The 22,942-nt window shown below is 48.2% G+C and overlaps 1 protein-coding gene across 18 annotated transcripts in view; it reads left to right on the top strand.

The window, feature by feature from the left end:
• The window catches only part of NCAM1 (neural cell adhesion molecule 1), a 311,346-nt gene that overhangs the window by 263,650 nt on the left and 24,754 nt on the right, over positions 1-22,942 (top strand). For 5 of the 18 annotated variants that reach the window (XM_053204102.1, XM_053204101.1, XM_053204107.1 and 2 more), the window contains exons 9-15: positions 1,667-1,696; positions 5,855-6,005; positions 6,340-6,524; positions 6,894-6,990; positions 7,310-7,480; positions 9,165-9,296; positions 10,415-10,429. In XM_053204102.1, the coding sequence (XP_053060077.1) occupies positions 1,667-1,696; positions 5,855-6,005; positions 6,340-6,524; positions 6,894-6,990; positions 7,310-7,480; positions 9,165-9,296; positions 10,415-10,429 (781 nt within the window). The remainder of the gene's footprint in view (positions 1-1,666; positions 1,697-5,854; positions 6,006-6,339; positions 6,525-6,893; positions 6,991-7,309; positions 7,481-9,164; positions 9,297-10,414; positions 10,430-22,942) is intronic. The other 13 variants (XM_027036525.2, XM_053204103.1, XM_015084540.3 and 10 more) reach the window with 3 other exon arrangements.

The raw sequence follows: 22,942 nt of genomic DNA, 5'->3' as shown, positions 1-22,942 counted from the left end.
GTCACCGGGGAGAGTTCCTCATTAATGCAAACCAGGCGCCCACGTATAAACCCTGGAAAAGGTGCCTATGATAAGCAGTTAGAGTCTGGCATATTAGGGGTGTGGGCAGAGGTATAGCAGGACCTACTTTAGGCTAAGTGTAGGGATGCTTCACTGTACATATTCCTGCAGACTCGTATGTGAGGTAATAAAGCGTGAATATTAAAAGGACCTGGAACTTAAAATTTCTGGAGCGTGGCTAATCATATCCTAATTTGTTTTATGTGTGTATATTTGCGCATCAGATTGTCTTAAAGTGAACTACACACCATCACCAAATTATCAGGGCCAAGGCATATCCTACCACTCCCATCGGGCACACAGGCAGGAGGTCAGGCTAGTGGAGGCGTTGTGTTACTAGCGACTACTTCTGAATGACACAAAACCCTAGCGATTGGGGAGAGGTACAAGAAGGATCAGATGTGAAAAACAAATAACTCCATATGAGATAGCCCTTTAAGAAAGTCTTGATTCATGCAGCCCTGGCATGTGACAGACAAGCTTCTCATTGGCGGCCACGTTTGACATGCTGGCACACCGACACATGGTGCATGGTCCTCTGTCCTCACTTTTTTCTTCATTCCAGCATCACATGACATAATCCAACCTCTCCATCCTCATTTCTCACAAAAGCTCTCTGCATTTAGTGGACTCCTACTAAATGTTTGCTAACCATTTGCGTTTCCTGGATTGCATTGCCTTGTCTCTGGTATCTGTTCTCTCCTTTTTCCATCTGAACATCAGGGACAACCAGGCAGTCATGCCATTTAATAAAAAGAACAACTTCAGGTAGGATGTTTTTGAAACCCAGGATGAAAATGGAAAAACTCTAAGTGTAGGAGTTCCCCAAGTGCCAGATAGAAAATATGCAGACGTGGGTAGGAAGACACCCAAACCTCTATGCTTCTGAGCTGACTCCCTCCTCTGTGAATGCCATGTTTGATGTCGATGGTGCACGCTTGAGCCTGCATGCCATCCGGGCATTCCTCTGCCCCTGAGAACTGACTGGAGCCTGCCGCGGCACTCAGAATTTGGTGTCCTGGAAGTTTCCTGGTCAACAACTTTAAGCACTGCATACTTAACCACTCCTAATGTAACTCTCTCCTCCTTTTTTAGTTCCTTTTTAGAAAATATAAACATGATTTTCAATAGGATGCATGCAATGAATTATAAAATGCATGAGCACAAAATGGCATTCGTATTTTTGTGATAAGCTGCCTAATAGAATGCAAAGGAGGAAACATACTCTATGAGTATCTCTAGACTTTATAGTCAGAACTAATAGCGACATGAAATAACTACGAGAAATATTCAAGATGTTCTGGAACAGGAGCAGTCTGCTGTGTCTGCTGGTACCCCTGTGTATGTCTACCAAAGATCAGGAAAGCCTTCTCCTTTGAATTATACATCTTAATGTGCATAAGGGGGTGGGGAAAGCTTAACATAAGCTAAACCCTAAATTCAGTTGGGTAATAAACACACCATTGAAAGTGAGCCTTGGAAAAAGTTCTGAGTTGAAAAGAAGCTGCATGTGCACGGAATGCAGTGTGATACATCAATTCTCTGAAGCAACATGTTGTAAAATTTTACTGCTTTCTTGTTGTGTTTTATATCTTGTTCTCTCCAGGCTTCGTGGACTCGACCGGAGAAGCAGGAGGTATAGCTTACCTGACCACTAGCCAGTCTTTAGTTTCGAAAGCATCGCAGTTTAACTCGCCATTACAGTTTAATAACCAGACATGCTAAACTAATTAGTCATCTAGTTAGATTGAAGAATAGGTCAATAGTGGTAGACGTTACTTGGCAATAGTGTCTTAGGATGAGCAAGCAAGCTGTGTTGGGAGTGGATGAACAAATCCTTATTACTTCTTAAAATTGGATCTTATTCTCTTGCTGGTGCTGGTAAAATCACCTCCAGGTAATTATACTTACAGAAATAAATCGCTCCAATTCCCAGACCAGGCATTTTGAAATGATGAGATTTTTTTTTTTTTTTTTTTTTTTTTTTTTTTGCCTCTCACCTGGTTGATGTGGCTTTGGGTCATAAAGTCACAGAGTTAGTGTCTAAAAACCCACTCAGCCCTTTCCAGCTCAACTCATCTTGTTGCTCGCTTTATTCTAGAATGATCGGTCCTGGTAAATGATCACATCCCATTTCATGTCACAGCAATGCAGATGACATCTCTCCTTGGTTTCCCCAAATTGCTAAGCATACCTATGTTACTTTCATAGAGAATTAAATTTATTAGATTTGCATGATTTGGCACAAATGGTTTTAGAAGTCAGTAGCATTTAGCTTTTGAGATTTCTCTGACTGCTTCCTTCCATTTGGGTAATGTAGGACCTTGTTTGAAAACTAAAGCTAAATATTAATCTTTAGATTTTAATGTTACACACTCAAGACCCTAGTTACAATCAGGCATATCTTTGTTTCAGTGATTCGTGTAGGTAAAAGAGAGCAAAATAAAAACTAGTATACTTTAGATGAGGTTCAAGGATTGAATCCATAAATATTTTTTAAAAAATAGCTTTTGTCTCTTCTCCAGAGGAAACTTTGATATTTTAATACTACAAATGTCGAATATGGCAATCCTATACACTGTGTTTTAATTAGGTAACTCTTTCCTCTTAGTTTTCAGAAATGATAATTATTCGGAACACATAACTCATGTGTTCAGATCGTGGCTGTAAATATTTAACGCTGTTTCATATTCAAGAGTTGACTGCCCGTCCCCGGGCACTGATCCTACTTTCTACACATGAACACACTGCCGTGATCAAATCCAGTGTACAATAAGCTGTCTTTGTTTCCTACCTTCTTCCATGTCATGGGGGACCATAGTCAGGTGCTCGTCTCGCTGAAATGCCTCCCTCCTGTGGCACAGGGATCACTTAGTGCTGTCCCAGCCTGGCTGTTTTATTGCCCCAAAGTCACAGACCCATTGGGATTGGGGACAGGAGAGAAGAGGGGTTAATTATCAGCCACTCCTCAGTAACTACAGATCTCATTCTATTTGACCTTCTACATCTTCCCCTGTCATTCTGATTTAGACCTGGCTGGAGGGGGACGTGAGATTTATCAGGGAGCATTAAGGGAGGTTAAGAGAATTATTATTATAAGTGGAAGTCCTAGGTTTACTCCCTGGAAAGCAGACAACTCACTTCCGTTTTCCAGAAGTATCCTTATCTTGAGTACCTCACTTTGGACATAAGTGACTTTCAAGTGAGTGCCACCCCTGGGGCTCAGAATTTCCTCCTGTTTGTCTCATTCAGAGATGAAGACCATAAGTCCAGATGAGCTCCAAAGAAGGTTACTGGGTTATGGCCAGTTTCGTTCTGTAAACTCTGAGAATTAGCACTTTTACCTAGAAGAAGGGACACAAAAGTGTTCTGATGAGAAGAATAGTTGTGATGGCCCTTCATGCTGTTTTTGCAAAACAGGGTTTTCTTGTCACAGGTGTTTTTCCCTTCTTGCCCAGAGATCATCTGCTTCCTCTGCAAGCCTGGACTTTATCAGCATGACTCCTGGTCTGGATGGCTTGTGGGTAGCAGTCCCTGACTTTGTCCCTGTGTGAGAGTCAAACATTTCAGAGGGAAACAGTCTAATTGCACTGGAGTCTATCTGCTTCCCCTTGGAGGGAGAACTGGGCATCTGGCAAATTCCCATCATCAATCCTGTCGCGAGCCACTGCAAAATAAGAATTCTCTGTAGAGGGCTGTCTACTGGTCTGTTGACAACATTAAATGAGAAAATTTTTCCAGAGAAATTTAGAACACATAGAAGGGGGGAAGAGTATAGCTGTCAATGAAACCACTTCCCAAGCTTCTCTTCAACCTTTTTCTAGAATATTCTGAGTAAAGACTGCTCATGCCCTGTTTCATTGTGATTTGTTACTGTCCTACTCTTAGTTCCGCGACTCTCTTTTCATCTTTTGCTGCAATATTTCTTCCATTGTGGAAATATTCTCTTGACTTCCCAAAGATCCAGTCAGTTTTCCATGTTTGTGGGTGCTGGGCCCAGGACAAGCTGTGCCTCTATGACAAACAGTCATTGCTCAGCCACTGGCTGGTATCACTAGCAGCTGAACCTGTGTTCTCACTGATATAACCAAAAGGGTGGGGCGGGGCAGGGGGGAGTGGACCTCAAATCCTTTCTGCCTTTGTCCTGCTCTGTTGGGGACAGACAGAAGTGACAAGCAGATCAGGTCAGCTCTTTAGAGATACTTGCTGGTGTGGCTTCATGTTTTCGATGACACTAGATCTGATGGGTTAAAATTTATATGGCTCATGGGAGTCACCACTCGGGAATATTGGGACAACCCTGTCAGCCCACAAGATACGGGGGTCCAAGGACCCAGTATCTTCAGCAAACCAGATGTCTCAAGGCTTACTAGCCAAGTGCTCCACATCTGTCTGTTGTCATCTCTCACTAATGTGTGGCATCTCCTCAACCACTTAGCCTGGCAGACTTATGGTTCAGGTGGAGTTGAGAGCTATGGACATCTGGGCACTCCTCTGTGAGTGGGGTGGCCCTCGCAGAGGTAGGCAGTGATGATTTTGTTCAGCACTCTGCCTCCTTGCCAGCAGTGGTATTCCAACTTCCAGATATGAGAACCTCAGTGGGGCTTAAATGCCTGAGATGGATTAGGTCCATTAGTGATGGGCAGATCTGTGGAGGCTGCCCCACAAGGCCAATGGGACCTTCCTTTTGAGCTGCCTAAACTGGCTGCTGTATGACATTGCAGTTCTGAGTCCCAGGCTTCCAAACCAGCATGTCAAAAGTATCTGAAGCAGGTGTTCGATTCCCTAAAGGCTCAACCCCATGGATGACAGATGCCATATGCAGAACACTCACCTGTCCATCTCCACAGAATAGCATATGCTGGAGATAAGAGTGTAGCCCAGCCTACGAGGAGCAAGACTCCTTCTTCAGATTACCAACTTTCTTGAGGATTTGAACTTGGGCAACATGCCCAGACTAGGCCAGCAACCATTTTAGAGTGTCAAGGCAAAGGCCCCTTGGAAATATTACAGTACCCATTGCCTAGGGGTCATATGCTTATTCCCTTTTTGACCAGTCACTGTAATTCCAGAGACTCAGGAAGCCAACTGTGGTCTTAGGGGCTAGAAAATGGTGGTGAGTGTGGTGTCACGGATCCCAGATCTGCCTGAGACTCTGTGCCACTGTCCCTGGAGAGAAGACCCAGCTACCCCTCACCAGCTCCTGATCATTGAGTTGTCGGACTTTCTCTTGAATGAAATTATTTTACTTTTAAGCATTCAGGAAAGTGAGGCATCTGCAGAAATACAGGTTTCTTGCATAATTTCTTGCAGTTGGCACATTCGGATTTCCCATTATGCGTGCCTGCACCGTGGAACTGGCAGACGGGCAGACTCCTGGGAGGAAAGCATAGGGGTGCAGGTTTCCCAGAATCCCATGGAGCAAGGCCGCTGCTGCTGGAGTATCTGCTAGCCAGGACTTTCACTTCCATTTAAGACATGCCACACAGGGTTGTCTTGGGGCGGCGGGTGGTGGCGGCGGGGAACCTTGGTTGTCCTTGCCCCAGACCAACCTTGGCACAGAGTCCAGGCTGCTTGACATAAACTTGAATCCCACTTTCTATTTTGGATACACTCAGGTTCCCGTGGTGCTCTCCAGAGCCTCCCACACTACCAGGTACCTAAAGTGAAAGTTAGGCATTGGCACGATTTGGGGAGAGGATGTGAGACTGGTCCCAGACGAGGGGTGGCCCGGTCTCCTGCCCTGCCCCCCGCCCTGCCTCGGACTCTCACGCTCTCCCTTCCCTCCTGGCAGACTCTGGATGGGCACATGGTGGTGCGCAGCCATGCCCGCGTGTCGTCTCTGACCCTGAAGAGCATCCAGTACACAGACGCCGGAGAATACATCTGCACTGCCAGCAACACCATCGGCCAGGACTCCCAGTCCATGTACCTCGAAGTGCAATGTGAGCAGTGACTGGAAAAACGAGGGGAGGGGGCCGTGTGGCGTCAGGATGAAAGGGGAGGACAGCAGCCAGGACCTGAGCTGCACCCTGCCCTGGGCCCTTCCAGACCTCTGTCCCCAAGTTGTCCCTGCCACCGCCCCAGGCTTCTTACAAGCCCACAGGCGCTTCCGTCTTCCCACGCAGTTCCCAGGACTGCTACACCAGCCTGGGCTTGATCGTGTCCTGGAGCTGGGTCTGCTTCAGGGCACACACACCCTGCCAGGGCCGGGAGACAGGGTGCACGGAGCTCCTTGGTGGTGGTGGTCTTCCTGATGGGCATTGCTGTTCCTTGCAGATGCCCCGAAGCTGCAGGGCCCTGTGGCTGTCTACACGTGGGAGGGGAACCAGGTGAACATCACGTGCGAGGTATTTGCCTACCCAAGCGCCACAATTTCATGGTTCCGGGATGGCCAGCTGCTGCCAAGCTCCAATTACAGCAATATCAAGATCTACAACACCCCCTCCGCCAGCTACCTGGAGGTGAGTCGGGGCGGGGACAGGGGAGGGTGGAGAAGGCACAATCTGACTATGGATAGGCTGCCCTCTGCAGCTAAAATCTTCTCTCTTGCTTCTCCCACGTGTCCTGACCAGGGGAGCCATCGGCTACAGAAGAAACTGAGTCTCAGCCCTGCTCCCCTCTCTCTCCCTGGGACTAGGTCACAGCCTGGGAGGCCGAGCGTGCCTCTCACTAGCCCCTTGGCGATTCTCTCTGATTTAAGGCTGGGCTGGAGCTAATCGTTCATGCTTTACTTGTTCTGTTCCTTACAAATTAATTCAGTAAACAAAGATCTGAATCAGTGTGACCGTTCTGTGGGACACTTGTAACCCACAAGTTCCTCCTTTCCAAAGGTGACCCCAGACTCTGAAAATGACTTCGGAAATTACAACTGTACTGCAGTGAACCGCATTGGACAGGAGTCTTTGGAATTCATCCTTGTCCAAGCAGGTGAGCACCCCTGATGGCTGTACCAACCTCATCTTTGCTGGCCTAGTCCATGCCCTTCGGTGACGCTAAGAGAGTAAAAGAAGAGAGGGCCAGGGTAGCCAAAGACAGAGGGTCAGGAAGCAAGGAGCCTATGGAGGTTCAAAGGTGTGGGCACGGCACATGTTGGGAGGGAATGATAAGGTGAGGCGGGCTGGGGAACGGGAGACGGGTGACAAGATTCCCAAGAATGAGTACAAACGAGAGACATGCTTTGTGACTGGGAGTCACGTCCTGGACCTAATCAGGCTCACCTGGGTCTCCATATGTGCCCTCCCCACAGACACCCCATCTTCACCGTCCATCGACCAGGTGGAGCCGTACTCTAGCACAGCACAGGTGCAGTTTGATGAACCAGAGGCCACAGGTGGTGTGCCCATCCTCAAATACAAGGCCGAGTGGAGAGCAGTGGGCGAAGAAGTGTGGCATTTCAAGTGGTATGATGCCAAGGAGGGTAAGTGGGAAGAGTCGGCGTTTCCTTTAGAATGATGGGTTTCTCGGTGCCGGGCAGACGCTCACCCCTGGTGCCGGGCCCCTGACTGCACACCCGGGTCGAATGGCACATCGCTCTCACCTGCTGAGGAAGCCAGATGCCACAGCCTGCCATCCGTCCATGTTCCTTTGCCGCAGCACCATCCCTGTCCCTCTGGAATTTGGGCACGGTCACATCTCCTCTGGAAGTGTTGGCCTTCTGTCGCCTGGTACGTCAGAACCTGCTTCTCAGGACACGCTAAGACAAGGCCATCTCAAGCACGCTCCAAGCAGAAGCCCTACTTAGGTGCTAAGCACAACTGAATGAGTCCAGACCGCCCCTGCCCTGCACCTGTGGGTGATCCGGGCTGGGGCTTCTCTGCCGTCACCCATCCATCTTGCTTGGTGTATTCAAGGGCTGCCCTGTAATGATGGTATTAACCACACAACAAATTGCCACAGAGACAAGTCTGCTCTTCAATTCATCCTGTGATAGATTTCCAAACTAAAATTTTAAAAATGACCCTTGGATGCCTACAGTTTGAAGATTTTGAGCCTGGACTATTTTGCCCTGAAGACCGAGTATACAACCGTGTGTAACTCTCCCTGCGGGGTTTATACACCAGTGAAGTACTTTTTGTTTCCGTAGAAAGTTTTAATCCTGGTCCGGTATGTGGTAACAAGGGTGGCTGCCTTCCGGCCCTTTTTACTGAGAATTTATTTCACCAGGTAGCCTCCATCACTCCTTCAGCTTTTGGGGGGTGGGAACCTGAGGAGTTTCTGGGCTGTCCATTTGGAGCCAGAAGAAAACAATCTCTTTACCTTGCCAGCTTCCCTCTGAAACCTCACACCAGCTCTATGGCAAGTCGACCCCATGTGAAAGTCCAACTGGCTTTGTTTTCTTTTTTTGGTCATTGCTACAAGCTGGATTCCACCCTCCCCTGCCCTTTATATATATATATAAATATATATATATATAAATATATTTAATTCAAATATAATCAACATTCCGATTCTATTTTTGTTGTGGTGAAATACGTGGAATGTGAAATTTACCATTTTAGCCATGTTTAAGTGTGAAGTTCAGTGGCATTAGGTACCGTCACGTTATTGTGCAACCATCCCCACCATCCATCTCCAGAACTTTTTCATAATCCTAAACGCAGTGCCCGTTAAACACTAGCTCCCCATTCCCACCTCCCTCCAGCCCCAGCAACCACCATTCTACTTCCTGTCTCTGTGTAGTTGACTCTTCTAACTACTACAGATGAGTGGAACGTGTCCTTCTGTGTCCGGCTTACTTAGCCTGATGTCATCAAGGTCCACCTACATTGTAGCACGTGTCCGAGTGAGTTTCGTTCCGTGTTAAAGCTGCCTGAAACTCCACTGTATCAGTACCACACTGTGTGCGTCCACTCATCCATTGATGGACACTTGGGTTGTTTCCTCTCTTTGGCAATTGTGAACAGTGCTACTCTGAACATGGGTGGGCAAGTATCTGTTCCACTTCCTGCTTTCAATTCTTTTGTGATATACCCAGACGTAGATCACATGGAAATGCCATGTTTAATTTCTTGAGGACCTGCCATGCTGCGTTCCACAGTGGCTGCGCCATTTTACTAATGGGCTTTCCACCCTTTGTGATCCTTCTCATATTCTCGCAACAGCCAACATGGAGGGCATCGTCACCATCGTGGGCCTGAAGCCGGAGACGACGTACGCGGTGCGGCTGGCGGCCCTCAACGGCAAGGGGCTGGGGGAGATCAGCACAGCCTCTGAGTTCAAGACGCAGCCAGTCCGTAAGTAAAAGCAGCTGCCCTGCCTCTTCCCCATCCCCACCCTCTTCTCCTCAGGGGCAGAGGGGACCCTGAGCTGCCCCATCCATGGTTTGGATGACAGCTTTTGTCTTTCAGCTTCCTCTGCTCCAGGAGGTCCCACCTCCTAGTTCCTTGGCCCTCAGTGATGGCTGATGCCCAGCCCCTTCTGTTCTCTTCCCCAAAGTGCCTGGTGACACTGTCACAGTAGCGGGTCCCTCCTGTTAGAATAACAGCCAGGGAGGAAGCCCCTGACACGTCGTAAAGGGAGCGGGCAGAGACGCAGAGGCATGTTGTGGAGGGATTTGGGAGACACTGCTTTTGGACACAGGTCACAAAGGCCCTAAAGCACCCCGTGACTTGAAGGAAGAGGGTAAAGACAATGATGGTTCGTGTAATTAGGCTTGGGATTTTTGCCACAGCAGAGAGATGACGTTACGGAAATGCAGGGGCTGCTGTGCGATGTATGTGCAGGAGCAAGAGCCCAGCAGTGCACGAGGGAAAAGGGTGGCTGAGGCCCCTGACTCTTCTGCTCCTCCTCCCTCCCGCCAGGAGCGCGCGTCAGGGTCTCCCTCCCTTGGGGCCTCTTTCCAGAGAGGCGCTTCTTCCTGATCCATTCAGGATGGCACCGCTTTCCTCCATCATTCCCTTTTCCCTCACCCCTGCCTGCCTCGCTTTCCCTGCTGTCCCACAGAAGGCCAGGCTCTGCTGATATCCCTCCATAGCCCCAAACCTCTGGGAGGACCGTGCATCCTCCCAGCTATAGCAGGTGCAGCACAGCCCGACTCCTTGAGCAGTCACAGGGATCCCTGGGTCCTCTCTCGTTCCTGGGATGAAAAGCCACGCAGGGCAATCCCTTGCTTCCTTCTCTTTGAAGCCAGAGGCTGGCAAGCAGTCCCCCTGCCTTTTCCAGAAGCAGGCCTGTCTCATCTTCTTTCTGCAGGAACTGCTTCTTTCTGGATTTGAAATAACATGATAATTTGAATTTCCAATTCCATGTGCTGTCCTGAGTCTATTCATTTCTTTTACATCTTTTTTTTTTCCCCCTTGGGTCTGTCTCTTGTCTTTTCTTATCGTCTGTGTTCCATCCATGGGAAATGCAGACAGCCCTCTTCCACGTAAGTGCCTCTTCGTACCTCATTATCTGTTTCTATAGTGTTAACATCTGCTAGTCCTAGTTCTTAATTTAGTTCTGGTCCCTTTTTCGTCCCCTAGGCTGAAGTAGATGATGCTGTCCGGGCCCTAACCACACTGACCTTGGTCTAGTTGTGCTCCTGTTAATGTCTGTAGGTTCCTCCAAGAGGCTAACACTCGTCCTGTTGTAGAGCATGCAATTTCTGTGTCCTTCGAAATTGTGTTGATTGATTAATTTCTGCGTGTGATGACTCCCCGTGGCAATGCCGCTGCGCGCCAAGCTAAGCAAGGTGGGTCTGCAGGCGGTCTCTGAGTAACACGCGAGAGCACCGCCTCACCTCCTGCCAGGATGCCAGAGAAGTGACCGCAGCCACACCAGGGATTCAGAATCCCTTCACAGGGAACAGCAGCTGAAAGGACTTGCGCTTTTGCTTTGAGGAGATAAAAGACTTTGAGGAGATAAAAGAGCTCGTAGCGCCTCCCCTTTCTGTCTGTGGCAGCTGGGGGGCTCTAGGGGGCCCAAGCAGCAGCCGCAGTTGTAAAGGGTAACATGAGCTTTGGCTCCCAAGTCACAGGTAGGTGCTGCAGGCAGCTGCTGGGGTTAAATCCCCACTTGCAGTCAGTTGTGTTCTTTAGAGGGAGGTTATTTGCAGTGTGCATTTCCACATTTCCACGTTTGGAAAAGACTGACCAGCTCCTTAGTATCTTCACTGCCAAGTATATAGGGAGGGGAGTTCTCCGTGGGAAGGACATGTAAGCTGTAAATAGTGAACATAAGGAGCAAGGGCTACAGAAGCCCGCCCCCTCCACGGTGGCGGGGGCGAGGGCGGGGGCAGGGGTCTGATCTTGGGCTATAAGATGCCCCCCAAGCCTCACTCCCGCTGACGCTTGCCCCTTGCTTCCTAGGCTGAGTTCAGTGTTACCCAGAGAGACTCACAAGAAAAGGTATTCGGAAAACTGCACACTCTTGTCATAAAAAGCTCCTAGCTCCTGAAAGGCACTCAGGGAAGCTTATCTTTTTAAAATTTATTCAGAAATATTGCAGCCACAGCAGAAACTAAGTAGCTCAGTGTAGGCGTTCGGAGATTTTCAGCAAGTGCTGAATCCATGATCTCAGCAGACTTGGTTCCTGAATGAACCGGTTCTGGAAAGAGTCAGGATTGGGGACTGGAGTGGTCAGGTTAAGAGTGACAGCTGTCAGCTCCCGTTGGCACCCGGGCCCCGAGGAAACTCAGACGGGGCAGCTCTAAAGGTGAGAGCACTTGCTCCTGGATCTTTACTCTCAGTTTGGGCTTCTACTCTTCCGAATTTTGACCAGTAAATGAATGTGACTTGGGTACGTCATAGACAGGAAGGCTGGGATGAGGCCTCCTTTTGAGTTGCTTACTAGTACTTGGGGTTTGAGTACGGAATCAGAGTAACTGGGTCTTAGAGTTCAAAGCCTGTAAGTGATTTGCATTCATTGCCAGCTCAGTCCTTGTAAAGGTAAAGAATTTCTTAAACAGATGCTATGTTTTAAAAGTCGGTGTTTAATTTAAAAAAAGAGAGAGGCCTCTAGACCTCATTGTTTGTTATCTGCTAGTAGGAAAGTGGGCAATTAACCCAGATTCCAAGAGGCCCTTTGGAAAATGGTGTGGTCAGCTGTCCATTCCAAGTAGGTCATGAACGATCCAGCAGCAGGCATTGCTAGAGGCATGCAAAGTCAGTTTTCTCAATTATCTAATAAGTTATGGCCTAAAGAATTACAAAAAAAAAAAAAAAAAATCAAACTCCTCTTAGATAAGAAGAGTCGTGGCCCAGCCTTAGCGTTGAGTGCCTTTGTCAAGAACTTGAACTGGATAAGAGGCAGCGTACATGTGAGAACATCATACGCTCACTACAGTTGGTTATTATGGTATTTCCTGTACCCTCATGACCTTCCTAGAGGGGCTGAAGGGAGGGCCTGGCCCCAGGGGTACCCAGACCCATCCTGAAGAAGAATACAGTTGGAAGGGCGACTCCAGCATCTATCACGCCTATGACAAAATCACTGACTGACTGCTACTGGCAAGTGAGGGCACGTTTTAGGAGGGACTTCTCTGAGTTCTCCCTCCCTCAGAAGGCACAAAGCTTGTGTGAAATCAGCCACCAGTTTAGCTGCATGCTTACACCAAGCCCAAGAACCAGCAGCGTTGGTTTCTGACACCGGCTCGTCTCACCTGTTGGCAGTGCTTTCCCCTCCTATAATGTTGGGGTGCACGTGGACAGCCTGAGCCCGTGATGCTGGAGTTAGGCCCTAGGTGCACACTCACCCCAAGGGAGAGAAGGTACCCAGGGTCAACACGCCGTCGTGCTGAACAGAGAGAGTCATTGCTGCCAGACACCCTACCCCATCCTCCATCCCCCACCCCCTGGTTAGGAGGCAGTAGGTGAAAGCCAGTGCATTTTACATTAGTTTAGCTCTTGAAGTTCCTTGAGATGTGCCAACAATGGGGTTGCTCTCCTGGCTCCCTGATAGACTTACCCACCTTCGGGGGCATGAACGTGCCAAAGCCACAGGTAACCTCAGAGAGCTCCTGCTTCTGAGCTGCCATATTAGAAAGCATGGTTCACCTGTTTGAAGATTCCTTTGTGTCCCGTTCGTACATGTGTGTGAAGGTAACGTGGCAGCTGTGACTCCAAACAAGCAAATACAACTGCAGCCTGGAAAGATGTCCCTGCTTCATGTCTTTTTAGGCCAGATGTCTGCGTGTTGTCACGGTGGAAAGCTCACAACCTCCGTTTGCCTTGGGAGGGGCTGCTTCCCTATCAAAGCTGCCGAGGCCCTAACCCGATGACGTGACATTTGAGCGTGCATCCTGTTCTCTGTGATTGAGCCACACGCCTTCAGAATTTCATTGCCTGAATGTTTACCTCTTAATTTGCTTCTGAACTGTGAAGCAAAATAGACCATTTCTTTCAGGGTATACAGATTATGAATGAGTCTCTCCTTTGTAAAAGAGGCATCCTGAGATGTTTGTTTTCACAAAATTTTGCCCCCTAGATGGCACACTGCAAGTATAAATTAAACGTATTCTAATATATTGTGTTTAAAACAGATAAAACTCCACCCCTTTTCCAGAATAATATGGACAGGTATGCAAATATTTGAAGCCAAAAAAGTAAAAGAGATACACTTTCACATGAATTAACCAGACCATCAAGTCACCATGAGTTAGTAGGCCATCTTGCTCTGACTCCGGTGACCTTGTACTCACGTGGTTTAATGAGGTGCCTCATCTGGGAGGGAAAAGGAAGACCAAACCATGAGTGCCCAGGCAGTGTTGGAGATACGGTGATGTTTTTTCAGATTTTCATCTAGCTCCCAGAGGGAACTTTGTTTTGTGATTGTTGATGGGACAACCTCAGAATATTTGCCAGCAGAAAACTGGACATCTGTTCAGTGTCCAGGATGCCTCAGATGAGCCCTCGCTGACGGTCCTCCAAGCCGAAAGTGGGGTGAGCGTTACTTATCTAGTTGCAGTCTCTTTAGCATCCCTTTGTGCAAGAGAGAGCGAGAGTAACGCTCACAGCAGCATCTGGAGAACCCGTATAGGGTTTTGGAGGGCAGTGGTGGTTAGAGTATCATCCAGATGCCAAACAATCCTGGACCTCGCCCAGTAGTAAACTTTGAGTAGGAAGGTCATTTCTGTGTCATTGGGACATTGAGATTAGAGAATGAGGGTTACAGGCTTTGCTCCACGCACACGCCTGGAGTGCAGACATCGGCCTGTACAGGAGCGCATATGGACATCTAGCATGTGAAAAGCCAAAGCCTCCTTTTTTCCACGTTTGCCTTAAGCCGGGCTCCAGGTTTCCTCTCCTCCTGACATGTGATCGCATGGAGACGGCTGGTCCTGCTGAACCGGCTGTTTGTTTCAGGCGGGGCTGCAGGCCTCTGCTGCTGCTCCTGGCCCCGTCCCTTACCTGAACCCTGGGGCTTGGCAGAGACACAGGCTTGCGGTCCGAAGCCAGAGAGCCCTGCTCTCCGCTGGCCCGCAGGCCACCTGCCCTCATGCATGGTGTTTTTCCTCCTTGCTTTAACCCGCTTCAGCTCCTGCCATTGACACCCTTGGGTGACTCTTCCATTTTTTTTTTTCATTCAGTATCTGTGCCTCAATGAGCTTTTTTTTCTTCTCTTTTTTCTTTACCTTCATGTTTCTTTCCTCAGCGGCTCCTACTCGCTCCTCCACCCCCGCTCCATTGTCTCATCCCAATAGTGAGTATCATTTTCTTCATCCATCTCTCCGCAGGCTGCTTTTCCACCAGCCGCGGTGGGTCTGCGTAATGTTATCTCCTTCACCAGGTGATAATTCAACTCTGTTGGCAGAAAGCAGCACTAGGTTTTAGAGAAGCAAATGAGAAGAGAGGAAGGCACAGAGCGTCCCACATTTGCCACCCCCGCCCACACCCCCAGATGGAGAGTAGGCAAGTGACAGGCATTGCTCTGGACTGAAAATCGTGCAGCCAGGCTTCCCCGGGGCCGGTGCAGCCCAGCCAGGCCCTGTCCTCAGGATTCTTCCCAGGCTGGACTCAAGCTGACATTCGGAGAAACCAAAGGAATTTGCCAAGGAAAATATCTGTTCAGCAGGGTCATAAGAAGTGCTTTGGGGTGTTGTGTTTTCACCCTTCATTTTAATTGGCACAGTTGGATTCAGACACTGAAATTAGATAGCGAGGCTTGTAGCTTTCACTTTCTCCATAAATGCATACTTGTCTCGTAAATATTTGTGGGAAAATAAACAGTGTCTGCTCACAGATGTGCCTGGCCGTAGGCGCTCAGGCAAGTTACTTAACCCTTCACAAGTGAGCCTTGTTTTTCTCTTCCATAAAATAGGATGAGTAAATGGCCCTCCTCCCGTACCACCCCCCCAAAAAAAAACATTGTAGCGCTCACTAAGCTGTGTTTGCCCACCCAGAAGCAGGACTGCCAAACCTGGTTGGCGTCAGGCTTCGTCATTCCTGACTGAGCCTCGCTCATTTATGATCTTGTTTCATTTGGCTGCCCTTTCCTTCCGTTCCCTTGGGGGCTCAGGAGAGAGCTCTGTGCCTCTGACTCGGAGTTTTGAACCCAGCTTTTGGTGTGTGTTGGGGGTTGGTGCGTGGAGAGCAAAGGGAGACAGCAGCTGCAAGTTGTCATGCCAGCAGGTGCCCAGAGCAGCCGTCGGGGGCAAGCAGGGGGCAGGCACCGCCCACCTGGCTGTATCCTCCCTGGAGTATCAGAAGCTGCTGCACGTTGGGCACAGCCTCAGGAGGCAACTCAGGCCCTCACTCAGAAGCCGCCTGTTGAATCTGTTTGGCTTAGAAACAGCCCTGCCACACCAGGTGGTGATGTCCCGGCAGTGGCTGGAACAGCAGGCATTCGGGCTTGAGAACCAGAAACAGCCTTGGGTTCAAATCCCATGTCTGCTCCCTCTTTGCACAGCTCCATGACCCTGAATGAGTCACTCAGCCTCCTGAACGCCAGAGTTTGTATCTCTCAAATGATAGATTCTACCTGTCTCATAGGTATCTGTGAAAATTCAAGACTAAATATGAAAAACCCAAGACAACAGTACCCAGCACATAGTAGCTGGAATTTGTGGTCAGAGTAAATGAGGGTAAATGAGTAAATATGTTTTTTCTCGACGGGAGAGTGATTTGTCAGCAAGATCTCTGATAATTTTTTTTTAAATCTCTATATTTACACTGATAAATCAGGGAAGGAGGAAATGAGAGAATATCCCCTGCTTTTCTTTATAATAATGTCTATATATGTATATAAACACATTCATATGTTTACTTATGAATATAATTTATATCTCCATTCTCTCCTTCACCTTTCTGTGCCCTGTCTGCCCTTCGTGTTTCCATAGCAACCTGGCCTCTTCCTGCCCTCCCAACCACAGAACCGTCTAGTGAGTATAGAGTTATGGCGGATCTTGGCCAGATTGCTGCTTGTTGCCGAGCTGACTTCTGGGTCACGGTGCTGCCTGACATTGTCCCTTGTATTAACAGTAACAGTTGTGAATGCATGGAGGCTCTCCGCCTGGTGTGGTTTCCTACGCATGCTGTCTGCGTGGCCAGGAGACCAGGAAGAGCTGGGGTGATTATGTGAAGAACCTTCTGCATGAAGAGAGTTTTCCAAATTTCCCTTTGTGTGAAACAACAGAATAGGATTAGAGAAACACCAAGGAGACAAAAGAACAGCATCTCTTCCCCGCTTTAGTTGTCCCTCCCCTCTGAAGCGTGGCACACATGCATACACGCACGCACGCACGCGCACGCACGTTGCCAAGACTGAGAACAAGGGAAGGAATAGAGAAAATAGAGAGGTGGGAGGTGGAGGGGGCAGCAGAGAGGGCAGGAGCTGCTACTTCCTGACAGCATGCCCTGCTTCGTGGCACCTTGAGGCAAGGCAAGGGGTCATGAGGAACGCACAGGGCACAGGGGGGCAGAGGCCTCCTCACAGCCCTCCTCCTCAGAGCTAGGAAAATGGTGGCCCCAGGAAGCATAGCCAAGCCCCCTCAAGTTTGTTACCCAGAGTCCAGATCAGAGCTCTGGAATTCATCTGCTGAGGGTACAGTTGGGGCCAGACTTGTGGAAAACATTACACTTCATCACAACTGTGACATGTTCCAAGCTTGCCTTTATAATGCTCTAATGAGGTGAGCTTGTGTGTTAGGCCTTAAGTCCCAAGTCAACAGGATCCCCTGTGTGTGTGTGTGTGTGTGTGTGTGTGTGTGTGTGTGTGTGTGTTTACAGCGGTTTCCATGGCCATTTGGGGGTTTAGATCCTATTATTTCTGAGTGCACAGGAAGAAATGACATGCATCCATTGAGCAGTAGCCAGAGAAGGCAGAAAGCATGTATGCAAAATATAGCTCCCACTCGCTCCCGCTCCCAGGGCCAGGGTTTCTGATACATAATTGAACAGAGAAGAAAAGAGTTTCCTGGTTCTGGGTGTTGCATGAAATGGTTCTTTTCTCTGCTGCAGAACATAGCTGAGGGTCTGCTTTCTTGGTGTTCTCTTTGTGTGTGTGCTGCAATGAATTTTAATTCCTGATGCTTTTCAGGTTTCACTTTGTCGGCAGAGCAGAGCAGAAACACGAACTGTGCTTGTGCGGGCTTCACTCAGATGATGGGTTGTTTTGGGGGTGGGTTGTTTTTTGTTCGTTTGTTTTTTGCATTTGGGAAAAAGAATGCAATTAATAGCACCCTTTCTTCTTCTAACAGCCGTGTTCCTGGTCTTCCCAGCTTGGTGTGGTGTGTGGACCTGGCATTGTAGGCTATGTAATGCATTTGCACAGCTCAGTCATACTTAAGGTGTCTCACGGTAGATTGGTCCTCCCTGGAACCTTGAATCCAGATTTATCCTTAAGGAGGAATTAGGTGTTCTTCCCTGACAGATGTTTACTTTTTAAACATCAGACGTTTCTGTCCACAGATAAAATGCCTAAAAAGTGACATCAAAGAGAAGAAAGTGTCTTGTGTGTGTGTGTGTGTGTGTGTGTGTGTGTGTGAGTGCGCGCGTGCGCCATTGGACTACTGACCTAAATTTAAGTCCCAGTGGATACTGGGATGAAGGAAAGACCGTCACACTTGGGCAGCAGCCTGTATTTGGCATGAGCACATTCCTCAACGATAAGGCAAAAGGTAGCACGTGTGAATACAGTGGAGCTAAGAGCAGAGTAGCTAGATGCGTACAACGATCCATCGATCGTCAGCCAATCAATAGGGATGAAAATAAATGTCTCCTGTTTTTGCTATGGAGTGGGTGTGTGTGTGTGTGTGTGTGTGTGTGTGGGTGGGTGTGTGTGTGCTGATCCATTTATACTTCTGAGTGAACGAAGGTGTCCTAGATAAAATCAAAAGAGAAACTGATCAGGTGAATGTAATCCCCGCAGGATACCCTTGGTTGGAATGTGCCAGAGCCTGTACAGTTTCAGACAGTAGGAAGCACAGCCTCCCTCCGCTCAGAGCGTCAAGAATATGTAACGGGGCTGAAGCATATTTCTTTTGCATTATTTTTAAGCAGTGGTCGTGCTCTGGACAGAAAGATCTCTCCGCCTCCCCTCTTTGCCCTTCTCTTAGCTTCAACTGGCAGTTCGCTGATCTTCCCCTGGCCTGTGCAAGTGAAGGCAGGAAACCCAAACTGCCTTTGGACAAGGCAGGTCATTCAGTAACAAATTAGAGTATAAATACAACAGATGACAAAAAGGAACGTGGACAAATCCAAACATTTTTTTTAATGATCACAATCAAATCCATATCTTATCAAGTGCAGCCACAAGTCTGGAGAGATAACTGTGTCCACCAATGCCCAAGCACTTGGTCAGGGTCAGAGTCTTAGCTCGTGGGGCCAGGGGGTCCGTTCAGTTTCGCTCCTCAGTGTTGATGGAGCCACTGTCTTGACCACCAGAAGGAAACCTCGTCCCTTTGTGCACTGACTAGCCTCTGCCTTCACACGTGTCTCAACGGGGCTGTCACTGGGAGCTCCGGGATAACGCGGGTAGATGAATTGGAAAGCGCAGAGGGAATCCCCAGGGCTGCCTCCTCTGGCCTGCACCCACTCCCCCTCTCCTCATGCACCAAAGGAAACAGGCAATGGCTTTTCTCAGTGTAACGTAATATTTTGCTCTTACAGGACACACAGTCTGGAGACTTCTCCTGCACGACCCATGTTCTCCTTGATTGCCCTCGTTTTCCAAGGATGCCGAGAGATTTCTGGAATCTGTGAATAATAACTTGCTTTTTTTTTTTTTTTTCCTTCAGCAGTCTCCTGGATTGACTTTGACATCTGGGTCCCGGCAGAAACACCTCCCTATTTCCAAACAAGTTTACATACTCCTTGATGTGGTATTAATATGCAGTGTTGCAGCTGTATCTAATGCTTATTGGTGTCGTTAACCAAATGCTCTTTACGATTTATTATCCTTCTATTTCTGGGCAGTTTTACTGTCCTCCCAATGTTTCCTATATATGCTGCTAATTTAATTTGATTTCTCCTTTTATTTAGTCTGTGATTTTGTTGTTGATTTTTCTCCCTGCCCATTGTTTACATCAGTTTTTAATTTTTTTGTATTTTCCATGTGACCTCCTCCACTTTCCTTTCAACCAATCATGTGCGTGCGTATCATGTGACTTTGTCATGTGGCTTGCATGGTGCTGATGATGTCGTCCACGCTGGTGAACAGAAGGTAAAACTCTTTGTTCTGATTAGGGAAATAAACCTGGGACCACAGCCTGGCACCTAGGGCCCACTCATTTCTTCCCGTCTCAGATTTCCCAAGCGAAGCCATTTGAGAGATTTCCTCTTGTTCTCAGTTCACCTCTAGAATCCATCAATTCTTTGCAGCCTTGACATGACAATTTGATACCGTGGCAGGCTTTGGTTTAACATTTCGCTCCAAGAAACTTGGCCCTACAAACTGCCATCCACAGCAAAACCACATTTACCACCACGCAGTTTGCAAACTTGAATTTTTACCAGAGAGTTCATAAAAATTACTTCCCAGAAAGCGGTTTTTTTCAGTGACCTTTATGACATTGTTGTTTAACTTTATCCAGTAGTTCTGAAAACCACAGCTGCTCTAAAATGAGTCATTTCTGTGAAAATGTGAAATGTATCTGTTTACGACACTGAAATACTACAGAGAGAAGTGTATCAATTGCAAAGGTTCTATTTGCTCAAAACCAATGAGAGTGCTTCATAAAATTCATGCAAATTGAGGACTTTCTGAAGGGAGAGATTTAAGAATTTGGAATGAAAGCAGTTTGCATTGTTGATGTGTCACTTTTTAAGAGTGACCCTCCCCCCTGGACAGTGGGGGTTAGAAATCAAAGCAAAAGTTGGCACTTAACCATGACTGGAGATCTCTTTGTAATCAAGAAGCACATGATTGACCCTTGCAGCAAAGGAAATAAAATTATAGCCTAATTAAGCGCATAGCCGTGACAAAATAATTAGTTAATATTGTGACTGTCACAACCTTGTGAAAACATTTCTCGTTTACCATAAAGAGAAAAGGAAGCCTCTGCTTGCAACTTCCCCACTGTAAAATCAAACACCTATTCAAAACCTGCCCTGGGAGTCACATGCATTCTGTTCTCTTCTAACTGAAAATTGTTACGTCACATCACACCTGAGACACATAGGCTGCACTGATCACGAAAGCCAGACTAACACTAATAACCGCCCAGTGTGCCCGTGCATGCGAGGGGTCCCCGTCTGGCCTCACGTCTCCAAGGAACTGACTGGGCGACATTCACACAGACAAAACCATCCAAAGCTGTTGCATGCATGTTCTCTGTTCCTGGTCTGTCCTCTCATTTTGTGCCCCTGTGCGTGTGAGCCCTGTGGATGCTCCCTCTTGCTCATCCTGCACACTGACCACCTCTGAGGACGTCAGCTTTCTGGGTGTGGTCACTGTGCCCATGTTGAGTCCCGTTTACAACCAGACTCCTGGACGAGGTCTTGGGTTGGAGCCGTCTGTCACTTCCAAAAAGATGTGTGGTATTTACGCTGTCTGAAACTAAGTGGGTGTGTCCCCAGAGCAGGGGAACATCTGACGTGCTAATGACTTTGACCTACCTTCAAAAGGCAACCTAATCTGTGAACCTTAGGGTAGGGGATACTGGGAGCCTAAGATTTTCTAAACTCCCGAGTCTCACTCCACATCCTGTGGTTTCATTATTTCTCTGAGGGGGACTGTGTTCTTCTAAAGACTTGAGATGACTGTTCCAAGGGAAAACCCGGATTTTCTCCCTGAGATCTGAAGGGTGAGGTGTTGGGTTGAAACCCATTCATTTCTTTCTTAAAAACAAGTTTGGTTATTTCTGTGCAGTGCTAGAATTCAGGATGAAGCAGAGCACAACATGAGCAAGGTTGAAACAGATCCACCCCTCTGGACAGAGATCTCTTCCAGACATTTTAAGCAAGGCAAGAAATGTTTGAAGATGTTTCCTGCGGTTGCCCCAGAAATGCACTGTAGCAATGGTCTTGGGTGTCAGTAAAAATGTGGCCAGTGCTAAAAAAAAAAAAAAAAAAAAAAAAAATCAGTTAAAGTGCCTGTAGAATTCGAAAGTATGATTACCCCCTTGTCAAACCACATTCCCTTCTGTGACAGACCCTCTCTTACCATTGGCAAAGGGACAGGCAGAGGACTCATTATTCAGATGAGCAGGAAGCAGCCAGAAATGGCCCTTAATAATACAATTTAAGGGACCGGAGAGGGCCGTAGCGAGTAAAATTCACGGAGAGAAATGAAGCTTCGTGAAAAACAGTGCTTGCCTCCTTTCTCTGAACACTAGCAAGGCTTTCAGGTGAGTGGGGCCTGAGGATGGGTAAGTGAGCAGGTGCATCTCCCAGCAGAGGGGTGTACATCCGACAGTTGATGAAATCCAGTTCCTGTTCCACCACTGCCCCCTCCACACACGCACACGCACACACACACTGCCTCTAGGATGCCCTTGACACAGGCTGCATGTTGTGTAAATCTCAGGCTCCTGTCCACAGTGTTGACTGGGTTCGGCAGCACGGGGTCAGAAGGGAGGTGAAAACAGGCATTGGACACCATGCCCTTGGTTCCCTTAGTCCTGAACCTGTAGAGCTTTGCAAATAGGGGTTCATGATGGGGAAACTTAGGCACCTGTCCCAGGATCCCAGGAGCGGGCTTGCTGTGGTGAGCTTGCTGTGGTGAGCTAAGATGCTCCCGTGCCAAGTTGATTTTTAATATCACGGCACCTCGTCGTGGCCGGGCCTCCTTTCTCCAGTGACTCTGTCACCTATGAGGACTCTGTGTAAGTAAACGGGCCTCTCCCCCCTCCCCACCGCCAGCATGTGTGTGATGAGAAGCCCCCTGCACCCCTCTGTCAGTGTGCTGCATGTTTTAGCATGGATCACCGCCCCCCCCCCATTCATAATGATCTTCTTTTCTTTAGCTACTGACACTGCCTCTCGTACTAGGACATGCTGATTCTGGTGAACTAAGCTCCTTAACACCCACTCTTCCTTCTTAGATTGAAAACATCACTAACCACCCCTTCCACTCCTTCCTTTATTTATTTATTTATTTTTTTTACAGCTGTGTGTCTGGATTGCCACGGTCTCTGACAGGTCGACATAGACTTTTCACCAGGGCTCTGCTCTAATTGCCTTTATTCTTAAGGATTCCCCGCACTGGCGGTTACAGGGTAGAGAGCTAGCGTGAAGGGTCTGCAGAGGGGAGGCAGTGACGCGTGTCGGCCCGAATCCTGGGGGCAGAGGCCGGGGGCTCTGCAAAGGGCCCGTTTCCCTAGGGCTTCCCAGGAGCTTTGTACTTCTTTATAAGTAACCTAATGTCCGTGAAATCGTGTTGAAGATGTGCACAGACTCCCCTTGGCGACCTCGCAGGCGGGAGCCGAGTTAATTGTTGGAGGTTATTTGGGTCCTAACTTCCTCAGCCTGGATCAGCCCCATAACCACAAGCCATACCTTCGTGGTCCTATTTTCATTTTTAG

This window comes from Acinonyx jubatus, chromosome D1 (genome assembly GCF_027475565.1).
Source record: "Acinonyx jubatus isolate Ajub_Pintada_27869175 chromosome D1, VMU_Ajub_asm_v1.0, whole genome shotgun sequence".
Classification (NCBI taxonomy): Eukaryota; Metazoa; Chordata; class Mammalia; order Carnivora; family Felidae; genus Acinonyx; species Acinonyx jubatus.
Note: the sequence above shows the minus strand (reverse complement) of the source record. Positions and strands in the feature narration are given on the sequence as shown.